The sequence below is a fragment of the Mirounga leonina genome, unplaced genomic scaffold (assembly GCF_011800145.1).
Source record: "Mirounga leonina isolate KUSES-001 unplaced genomic scaffold, KU_Mleo_1.0 Mir_91, whole genome shotgun sequence".
NCBI lineage: Eukaryota > Metazoa > Chordata > Mammalia > Carnivora > Phocidae > Mirounga > Mirounga leonina.
Genome location: NW_023270839.1, coordinates 29,151,280 through 29,163,369, shown reverse-complemented (window position 1 = coordinate 29,163,369; position 12,090 = coordinate 29,151,280). Strand labels below are relative to the sequence as shown.

General features: G+C 37.1%; 1 protein-coding gene across 2 annotated transcripts in view; it reads left to right on the top strand.

The window, feature by feature from the left end:
• The window catches only part of WDR72 (WD repeat domain 72), a 228,266-nt gene that overhangs the window by 143,674 nt on the left and 72,502 nt on the right, over window positions 1-12,090 (top strand). For both annotated transcript variants that reach the window (XM_034994225.1, XM_034994224.1), the window contains 2 exons: window positions 3,863-3,942; window positions 9,226-9,427. In XM_034994225.1, the coding sequence (XP_034850116.1) occupies window positions 3,863-3,942; window positions 9,226-9,427 (282 nt within the window). The remainder of the gene's footprint in view (window positions 1-3,862; window positions 3,943-9,225; window positions 9,428-12,090) is intronic.

Below are 12,090 nucleotides of genomic sequence, written 5' to 3'. Positions count from 1 at the left end.
TGGATCGCATGCTACAGTTTAGAATGAGCAGTGTTTGCATTTATTATTTTAGTCTGCATTTCACATGGCTATACTTTTGTATTCTGCCTGTATTTGAAATATACATGATTTTTTATTAAAATTAATAATGTTATAAGACACGTAATGTGATGAATTTCATCAAATGATCTTGAAATGCCTGAAAGTCTGAAACTTTTCAGCAAAAGAAATATTTGGATATTAAATTAAGGTCACCTGTGATTTATGGGGAAGTTTATTACATCATTATCTTTATTACCAAATAAATGATTATTATATGAGAGAATTTTATAGCTTTTTCAGAAGGTTGTATACTGATCCTTGAATTCTTCTGCATAATAGTCTTGGTGTTTAGATTTTCTTTTGATGCCAAATAGCTAATTTATCCTCAAAACCTGCTTCTCTAAATCTTTGACATCTCAGTAAGTGGCAAATCTGCCCTTCTAGTTGTTCAGGCCAAGAACTTTGGTGTCATTTTGACCCTCCCCTTTTTTGTGTACTCCACACCCAATCTTTTAGTAGATATATTGGTTCTGAGTTTCTCTCTACCCACAGGACCGCCCCCCCAGAGTCTTCATCTCTCCTTGCCTCCCAACCACCCTTCCGCTCCTAACACTCCTTCCCATACTCTATTCGAAATTAAGCAGCCAGAATGACCTATTGGAAACAAAGTCAGAACGTTATGCTTCTGCTTAAAACCTTTCAGCAGCTTCTGTTCCACTCTGAATAAAAGCCACAGTCCTTAGGAGAGCGTACAAGGCCCAGTATAACCTGGCTGTTCTGCTTCTGTCATTACACGCACACCCCACCATCTGACCTCATCTCCTTGTACTTACAGACCCCTTGCTTCAAGTGGTCCGGCTACACGGGACCTTTTACTCTGACCCAAACATGACAGGCAGGTCTTAGGGCCTTCTGCTGCCTGGAATGCTCTTTCCTCGGATCCCAGAGGTGAACCTGCTGCCTCCCACCTCCACCTTACATCCTTTGTGCTTGCTCAGACGCCATTTTATCAAGGAAGGTGTCCTCCTTTCTCCCCAGCACACTCTATCCCACTCCCTGTTTTACTGTTTTCCGTAATTCTTTTTACTCTCTGATGTAATATATATCTTTCTTTTTTTTCATTTGCCATCTATGTCCTGCTACTAAAATGTAAGCTCCGTGGGGGTTATCATTTTTTTATGACAGTTTTATTTACTGCTTCATCCCCAGTTCCCAGAACAAAGCCTTCAAGGAATTAAACAAATACCTTTGGATTCATGCGTGAATAGTAAATAGAATGATGGCTTTGGAAATAGATGGCTGAGGTTTAAGATCCAGTTCTGCCACTTACTACTTGTGCAGCTGTGGGCATGTCTTTTACTCCCTTAAAAAGCTGTATTTACTACACTTGTAAAATGGGAATAAGATTCTAGACTTGGCGAAGTTCTGCAGTATACCATCGATACATTGAGATGCCCTGAACAATGGTACATAGAGGCCTTCTCAACGCTACTGAAAAGAATATTTGGAATATTTTAAAGTGAGAGTTTATTAATAACTTCCAATTTTTGAGTGTCTAGTATATTCAAAGAATTATGCTAATGGTTTTATACATATTGTTTCAATATAGAAACAACCTTGCATAGTAGGAGGGACTATCTTTGTTTTACCCTTGGGGAAATTGGGGTTCAGGGAAGTTAGATGACTCACTCAGAGGCAAAGAGCTGTTGAGCAGAGGGGCCAGGATTCCAGGCCATCTCTGTCTGGTCCCAAACCACTTGCTCTTTGCATTACGTCAACACACTTCTCAGTTAGGATTACAACTAGTGTCCCCTCTAAATGGTCCCAGTCTGGGTTGCCTGCCTTCTCCTTAAGTAGTAGCCCTTATTAGGGCATTCATCCTTGTTTTCATTTTTCATAACATTAAGAAAAGGATTAGAGTTTATAGCATAATATAAGTGGTTTCTGCAGAGACGGAGAGGGTTGCTAACCAGAGCCATGGAGGCTCCAGCTTTTCCTCTGGCCGCCCCAACCAAAGTAGCAGGAGCAACTGGTGTTATTACTGAATAGTCCCTCCCATGTTTAGAGGTGGCATTTATAGCATTTAGGATTCATGTAGATCCTAAGGAAACATGGTTTTGTGTTTTAGTAATTGGAAGATGGGAGGTGAAAGGAAAGGAGGGGATCGCTTTATGCGGTTAATTCTGTAAAGTCAAAGCCTGAATAAAATAATACTCTCAGGTGCTCATTCTAAAGGGTTGACAGGAACCAATACCCACTTCTGTCAGCAAAAATGGTGACTCAGTAATATTGGTAGGCCTGGGCCGTTTTCTTTTTATCTTTCCCCCTGATGTTGCAATTAATTCTTTAGCCCACTGACATTGCCAAGAAAAGTTGGCTCTCATTTCTACCTCATATTAAAATTTTAACATCACATTAAAGTGCACTGTGAAGTACCCCATGATGCCAGTAAGTAGTTAAAGTTGAGACCAATACTTAGCTTTGATGGTAGAGTCACAAGGTCATCAGAATGAGAGAGGAGGGGAAGGAGAGTGATCAAAAGAAAATTTTCTCTTACCTGCTGTGCGCATGAAGAAATGGAAAATATGACTTCAAAATCATAGTGCTCTATCATACTTACACGTTTTATGCACTGATCTTGGTCATTTCAAATTCACATCATATGTTCCATCAGGGAAAAATAACGATATTAATAATGAATCAGAAGTTTCATATATATCCCTTTAATATTCTCAGTTCACATTATGTTTAATACTTTCTATCACATTTCCCTTGACCACTAATGTGATATATAAAAAAATATATGACATAAAATATTTATAAAATATATATTTGTACATATATATACACATAGACAATATCTATTAATATTTAAAATGGTGATTCAATGAAAAGCATACTGGACTGATACTATCTTAAAGAGTTGATGCCAGAATTTCAAACACATATTAATACATTAATTTAAATAATGATTAGAGTAATTTTCCCTCCAATGCAAGCCGTCATCATTTTTCCTTATCTCACTCCCACGATCTGGCACCTAGATAATATACTTTAGCCATCAGAAAGCTTTAATTGATCAATTTTTCATTTGGATGATAATATGTACATTTTCAATTAATGAAAAGGCACTTATTAAGTGCTTTTTTGTGTAGGGGGCTGCTGGACACTCTATGGATCAATTTAAATAAACCAAGCCCTAGCTCACTCTTAAAATTTCACACTGAACATTAAGGCAAATAGAAAGGACATTCAAAAGGGCAAACTTAAAAGAAACAATACATAACAAAATGAGTCAGATTAAAACATAAGTGCTATATCTATTGATCAGAGTAGTATAGCCAGGTAAGGACAAATCAAAGGAAGTCTTTTATATGATTTCTGTGTGATAGATGCTGATTCATGGCAAGGTAGTATGTCAGGATCTATTTGCATGAGGAAAGAACTGTAAAATTTGGCAATCTGTTTTGGGTGGGAACATTATTCATTGCAGTCTGTTGGCAACAGTTACAAAGATGGGTTTAGGGTATAAAGATGAATTTGATTTGATGTGAATATGTATTCATATAATCGTCAGACATACATATAAATTAATAAATGGTTCTTGACTCTGGTTATACATGAAAGTCATCTGAGGTACTTTTACAAAGTATTAATGCCTGCCCTCCCCTCCCCCTGGGACCTATTAAATCAGAATCTTTGAAAGCTTGAACCCAGACATTGGTGTTTGTGGAAAAAATGCTCCCCAGGTGACTCTAACATGCAGCCGGGGTTGAGGATCATTGGATTGCATCCATGTTTTAATACTCTTGAGATACAAATGTGTTCTCTGTATTTCTAGGTAAGAATGACTCCCATATACCCGATGTTGACGTTTCACTTTGGAAGCTCATTTCTTGTTGGAGAGACCACTCTGTGCAGGTATGACATAGTGCTTGTTCTTGAAGTTACTGGAAGAGTTCCCTGCTGTTCTTTCTATTCTGTGAGTGGCTCATGCATATTCCCCTTAACCTGAGAGTACCCGTAAGTGGCTAATATTTCCTCCCCGGGCATTTCATTTACCAGGACTAATGCAGAGACCAGTAATGAGGGGAGAAGTGGAAATGACATATGTAAGGATGCATAGGCTAGGTGGGGTGAATAGAGGGCCTGAGGAGGGGTTGTTCCTGTTGTTACAGGTACCTTATTGCCTGTTAAGGTTTCGGTTTGTGGCAGAATTGTCTATTCTTTGCTTTCAAAATGTGCCATGACATAAAAGTCCCTAGGCTTGGGAATTTGGTATGTGGACTCAGGAATCATTTCTCTATCTTAAGAGTACCTCATCTGTAAGCTGTTCGAGAGAACGGGTTTCTTCAAGGCCCAATTTAAGTCCTTCTATCTCTTTTAAGGCTTTTGTGGGTCCTGAAAGTTTACTGGGTAGCTTTGTACATTGTACAGTAAATATCTGTGCATTGATTAGATGAATATTTATTGGGACTTAATTCTTCTCCATGAGCTTAATAATGTCAAATGTGCAAGACAAGCATAGCAATAATTCCAATTACAAATGTTTATCCTTAGTTATAGGAAAACAAAAAAGTTAACTCAGAACACACTGTGGGGTTGACACCACAAAACCAAATAAACACAATTGGAATGGCTACTGAAACTTGTTACCAGGGCCTGCAAGTTTCTACATGATTTGCCACTAGCCTAACCTCTTCATTCATCATTCTCCCCCCTGCTCTAACTAGCCACACAGACCTTTTTATTTCCAAAATACGCAATGCTTATTTCCACCTCAGGACCCTACTGTTCTCTTGGGCTGGAATTCTAATTTTTCCATTCATCGTTTGGGTCTTTACTCAAAAGCCAACTCCTCTACGAAGTCTTCCCTGATTACCTACCTCTTGTTGTCACCACACCCTCCCCCACCCTATACTTCCAGTCACCATAGCAGTACACAGTTTATTTTCTTTGTTGCAATTGCTTTTAATGGAAATGCTTCCATTGCTTTTTTGCTTGCTTATCTTCTGTCTTCTTGCTGTCATAGAAGCTTACTGAGAGCAGGGACTTGGTCAATCTCACTCACCCCTCAATCAACAATGCCCAGAAAGGCAGTAGTCACAACAGCCTGTCAATAAATATTTAACGAATGAATGAATGAATAGCCATGCAAAAAGCCTCTTTGACAATCAAATAAACATTAGTATATGTTGACTTTACCGGCGTGTTTGCAATCATCTAAGAGTCGCTATTAAAGGTAAGATTTATTTTCCCCCCAGTAGCCTAAGAATTCCTCAATGAGGGGTAAAAATCCTGAAGGAAAAGAATTCAACAGAAAATTTATTCTGTTTTTGCTCTAACTAAAGATCTTTTGTAATTGCTCATTTGGCCTTCAAATAAATTTTAATGTGGTTTGGACATGTTTGGACTAATGGACCTGTAAGGTTCTATGATTCTGTGACCTTGTGTAAAAGTCTCGCAGGGCGACAAATGTTACCTGAGCATTTATTACTCACTTTATAGGAAGTCTGAGCTTCAAAGATCTCCTCTCAGTCTGCCACTACCCTGATGAATAGCTCTGGAAGATAGGTGTGACTTGTTGATTATTTTCCTCATGTGTAAAATGGGAATGATAATTCCTGGGTCCTTTGGGAGCAACAGCGGCTCTTGCAGGTGTTCATTAACCAATCCTCAAATTCCTTATAAAGCTGTTCATTTGAGCAGTTAGTCAAATCATGTTAAGTCGAATCTACTTTTGAATGTATTTTAGGTGGTAATCGAATGCTTCTGTCAAACAGCAAAATCCTACCTCAGAAATTGAAGGGGGGGTAAAAATATGTTAATTTTGCAGGTGAATGAATTTGTCTGGAGATTGTCTCTTTTGTGTCTAATGGCATGAAATACACCCAACAGAGAAATAAATGCTGGAAAAGCAAAGTAAGGTTTTGCAGTTGCTAATTTGCGTGTTTCCGAAGCTTCACTAAAGCTCTCTCGATTTTATAATCTAACACCAGTGGGTGAACTCATGACATCCAGGCCTCCAGGGACAAGTATTGCTTTTCCAGGAGATGCTGCAAAGACATGAAAAGTCAAGTGTGAACAGAGTGTTGAGAAAATGCTTTTGTCCTGGAAAATCTGGACATTGGAACCACAAGCAGGCCACAGGGGCTCTCATGAGTCTTCATAATGCTCTGTGCTATTTTACAGAACTTTGCTATGTCAAGATTTTAGTAGAAAACCATTAAAATTTTTAGCTTGCCTATGGCATAGTAATACTTCTAGTAATAAGTATATGGCCCAGATTTGTGGCTGTCTCTTTCCAGCCAATGGATTTGTAAATCTTCACTTAAATCTCTGCACATTCCCTCGTAAGAGTGTAATGTTTTGCACATCTGTCTTTTCAAAGAAAATTATTTCTATACATTTGGAAGACAGCTTTACAGCTGCAGTGCTTTCAATTCTAGCCCATTATTAAATTCAAAAAGTTATATAATATATGGTCTAAAAATTTTATATTTTGTTGGGGAAAATTCTATCCCTACTAACTATCAGCAAAACTTATCAACTATATTTATATACTAGAGAGATTTAAGTATTGATAGTCAGAAATTATCAATAAATTCTACTTTCTACACGTTATATGTTATATTTTTTAAGTACAGAATCTCTTTCAATTCCATTAGCATTTATTTAGTACCCACTGTATACAGATACTGGTAACATTATTACATGCTTGTAAGATGTACCATCTGTCTGTGGATTGGAGCCATGCTGAGCATTGATTTCACACTGAGCACAAAATGTGGGTTTGAGTTTGTTTCTAATTGGGTGTATGCCATTCAGTATTTGCTTTTAAGCTATGACTGAGTATCCTATTCATTATGGTTAATATGTTTTATGCAGTTATTTCTGCTTCCTCTTGTTTTTCAATGATACTCAATATTATTTACTCGTATAATGTACATTGATAGTGACAATGTCAAAAAGCCCCAAAATTCAATAGTTAAAAAATGTGGCCATGATATATAAATCTAATAATTAGAAATGTTCAATGAAATTGCATACACCCCCATATATTTTTAGGAAAGAATATTGACCCAAGTTGTTATCCAGTGGTATAGAACATTGTAATCTAAATCACAACTGTAGATGCTCCTCAGATATGGTAATAATCCCAGTGAGAGAAGGCAGACACGATCCCATGGGAGCATAGGGCCAAACTGCCCAATCGGAAGGATAGACCACAGTCTGGATGTATTACAAGTCTGCAGATAACCTCCAGTATCCTCCTGATTTATAGGTAGGGACACCAGCAAGTTCCATATAGGTTTCTGTGATTGAAAGCTCTCATCCTAGTCTTACTCAGCATCATGGACTTTGTTTTATGGGAGGACATGAAGTTCCAGAGTAGTACATGACTTTGCAGAAGTTGCCTTTGTGATAACTGTGCAGTTGGATCAGAAACTCAGGCTTTCTCATTTCTGATTCAGAGCTCTTTCTACCATATCATCCTCATCTTGGAAGCAGTGCTGTCAAATAAAATGTGTGACAAAATTAAAACAAAGTAAATTCAGTGGTGGAAAATTGTTCATGAATAATTAATACAGTTTGTCCCATCATATGATATACATAATAAGCATGGTTCACTTATTACAATATAGAATGGTATATGTTAGTAAATATCATATCTAATAGTTAATATATATCTCATCACATGGTAGATATTATTAATAGGCATGATTCACCAGTATCGTCATATGTAGAACTATATGTTAGAACCATGGTTTGCAATAGCTTTTACAATGTCGGGTATCTCATCATACGATATGCATGAGTAAGCATCACTTACCTACCTGTATTGTGACAGGAGGTACTGCAGTGTTGGTAGACTTGGTAGGCAATAGTAAAATCACATCCTTCATTACCCTTTTGTCACAACCTAACCAAGTATTTGAGTGTGAGCATTTGAGTGGACAAGAACAGGGGGATGGTCAGGGGTAGCTTCCTACATTTAAAAGTCAAGCACCTGGCTCCTTCTGCCCCGGCAGGCAGTTCAGTGAGCATCTGCCTTCAGCATAAGCTAAGCTCTCTGAGTGTCCCTGGAGCCTGAAGATTGCACACGCTACCATGGCACATAGAAGAAACTAAATAAATATTTAGATGAATACCTTTTCTGCTTTTGGCATCAGCATCTCTAGATCTGTTGGTGTTGTCCCACCCAAAGCCCTAGCTGACGGCATCCTATGGGTAGACTGGGGGTAATGCAGACGGGACGGTGGCAGTGGTGGGACATGAGTCCTCTTGACATAGGGCAGTCTTTTGAGGGGAAGAGGAGTAGGCATTGAGGTGTGGCTCTAGGAGAAGGATAATGGGAAGTGTCCCAAGTTCACCTAGGTCAGTGGTGTTCTTCCTCTTCTCTTACTGACTCGGCTCTTGGCTTTCTTTGAATTCTACGTAACTATTGGGCCTTGCCTCATATCTTGCCAGGAAGAGACTAAGGTACGTTGTCACTGGCCTTTTACTAAGGGATGAGGATATAGAACCTTGGGAGGACATACACTACAAAGGACATAGAATCAGGGGTCAGAAGGCCTGTCCACCATATCTATGGGATGTCCTGTCCCAGGTTCTTTATTTAAAAAATGAAGATACTGAATTAGATGTCTGTGACAAGCATTCCCCTCCCCCTCTACCCAATCACAGATCCTTGACTGGACATGTACAATAATTGGAAGGCAAGCTTTGTAATATTTTTAAACTGTGTAAAACCATATACACATACACACAATTTAGTGAGATTTATTATTAAAATCTTGACTTTAACTTTCTGTATTAAACCTGAGTTTAAATCAAGTGTTTTTAGCTAAATAGTGCTTTAGAGCTAGACATAATTTGAGGAGTTAAACTTGTCTTTAAGAGCAATATGATATCTTCAAATTCATTTTATCTTCTGGTGGAAATGAGAGTATCTTAGGAGAAAGAATTGAGAACTCCTTTCAACTTTCCTTTTAGAATCTCTTGTGTTAGCAAAAGAACAGCCTGATGGTTTGGGTTCCAGTGCTCAGTATCTGCGTTTCAAATGTTTCAGATGTTAATTCTAGTGGAATTTTCACATTGTGAAACCTATTTAAGTCAAAATTTCAGGCTCTTAGCTTGATGTAAGACCCCAAACATTTGTAATAATCTTAAAAAAAAAAAGATTAAAAAATACTTTTATAGGTAACTGAAGCAATACAAGCTGTTCTCTTGGCGGAAGTTCAACAGCAGATGAAGACGTTGAGTAAGGTACCAGTCAACAGTCAACCAGTGTCCATGACAGAGGACATCCACTGTGAGATGAGGCAAATCCTGCAGAAGATGGAATGGACCCAGGGGGAGGAGATAGAGTTACAGTGTACTACAGACACCTGGCCTCTGCAAAGTAAGTGTAAATTTATTGGCATGCACTTTCATCAGAACTTTTTCTACTACTTAGAGTGCATTCAGAATATTTCTGCAAAAACTGAGCCAAGTGCCCTGTTTCTGACCTATTCTGCTATCAGTTTCTTCTTATAATTCTCGTTTCTGAAAAACCTTCTTAATTCTATCATAATCAATAAATATGTTCCAGAACAAAAATCTGTATCGTTTATAAAACTATTTTTAAATTAAGTGATTAAAAATGAAAATAAGATTAACAGTAATAGCTTAATGAGATATTTTAGGAATACCTTGATAATGATGGGTCCTAAATTTGTTTCCATTTGATACCTTGATGATAGCCATGTGCTAGATTTTTTTTTCTTTCCTAAAAATAAGAAATGTAGTAGAAACTAAAATTAAACTGATTTACAGGTAGACCACTTGATTTTATAACAAAATTTTATCATTGTAACTTCATAATGATAATGTTTATGGTTCATGGCTAGCAAGTGAATCTCAATTTCTGCTGTAAAATGTTATCTGATTTTTCAGCCCATTAGCTGTGACTTAAAAAAATAAATAAAAAACAGTAAAAAAGAAGTAAGTACAAATTTGGTTTTCAACCTCACTAGTAAGCTTTTGATGAACAAGTTAATTTATGAATAAATATATATTTTCCCCAGGGAAACATGTTACAAATTTACATGTTCCAGGTTGCTAAAAATTATTAGGTATTTCTTTTAGCTCTCAGAAAGATTTTCTTTTTATTTATTTGGGATTCAGAAAAATGTTGCTACATTTAAAATGTCAAATCCTAGAACAGGTGTCATTCTTAAAGATCTATTATATTTATTTATTATTATTTTTATAAGATTACTGATTGGACAGCATTATGTAGGGAGAGAGGATATGTAGCAGGGAAAGGCTTCTTCAGTGAAGGCCAAAGATCAAAATAGATAGAATATTTCCTAATGCCAAGACAGTCACTGAAGATGGTAAATTCAATAAGCAATTTGATAAAGCTCAATGGCAATTTCAAGTCATTTATTTGTCTGTTGTCCAGAAATTAGCTTTAATTATCTGGTAAGTTCACTTGTTTGAAGGAGCTCCTTTTTGATCATATCACATAATTGTAGTTATATTACACCTTTCAAGCAAGAAGAGAAAAATTCCTTTTTAAATTAATTTTCAGTGAGTGCATGTGGGTTCTTGATTCATTCGGCAAGGTACCCGTAGTGTCGTTAATATGTTTCTTCTAGCTCCCCAAAGACAGCTAGTGTCATTCATCATGTGTTAACTGTCATTAGGTGGCATTTATATGCTTTATCCCAAAGCTTGAACGTCTACCTTAGCCTTTGGCCCATAGCCTTCTTTTCTGGGTGAGAAATTCATGGCGGGTTATCAAGGTGACACTTTTGATAAGTTTTGCTATCACATGGGTTGCCCATTATTTGAAGTTCACCAGACTGGGCCCTGTTCTGTTCCCAACTAATTCTTGGGTATAAGAAATATACTGTGGAATTTGGTCTTACTAGGATTAAAGACAGCTGGATTTTAAGTTAGATATTTACTATCTTCGGATCATTACCAAATGACCCTTTGCCAGTGTTAAAAAAAAATAAGGTTAATTTGTGATAACAATTAGAATACAAAAATATTAAGGTTACTTTATATATTGGTGGATGAAATTTAGAATATTTTATTTAAATGAAATGAAACATTCACAAAATACTGAGCACATATGTTCGTGGGAAATACTGCCTGTAGGAAAACACTAACTGCAATTGCAATTACGTGGAAACATGTAACATGCATTGAAAGGAAAATTGCTGAGCAATATTATGTTAAAAATTAACATTGCCTTCCTTTCCCTCTTTTTGGAAAAAAAGCAAAAAAGCCAAACAAACAAAAATTATTTTTTAATTTATTCAGAGAAACTTAGTAAAATTACAGGAAAAGTTTTGCACCTTTATTAAGTGGTATGGACTGCATTACTTAATTGGATTTTTAAAAAATAAATAAGTAAAAAGCCATTTTATTTATTTCAAATGTCCTGATTCAAAGGTTAAGGGGATGGTATAGGTACTATTCGCCAGGTTTGATTATTCCTAGGCAGATTTACTTAGATCCAGTGTCACTGCAACCTATTACCAAGTATTTTATGATAAATGGTTTATGTTATTTTCAGGTCCTTGCTCATTTGTCCCTCTGTGAGCTCCTCTCCACCTTTTCCCCCTGGTAATTTCCTTTATTCTTTCTTGATTCCCTAGTGTCTTCTTTTTTTTAAGATTGTATTTATTTATTCATTTGAGAGAGAGCACGTGCGTGGGTGCTTATCGCACAGGGCGGGGCAGGGAGTGGGGAGGGACAAGGGGGAGAGAGAGAATCTCAAGCAGACTCCCTGCTGAGCCAGGAGCCCAGTGAGGGGCTGGATCTCATGACCCTGAGATCATGACCTGACCCAAAATCAAAAGTCGGAAGTTTAATCCACTGAGCCACCCAGGTGCCCCTTGGTTTCTTAGTTTCTTAATGCATCTTATTTGTAAATCGTTTGGAAAGTAACAGATGATGGCTTTATTATGCATGGATACTCCTAAGCTTCTATAATGTCAGAATGGAGTACATTTGGTTTATTAGCATTATATTAATATGGCAATAATAGATAAGAAAAAATAATAACAA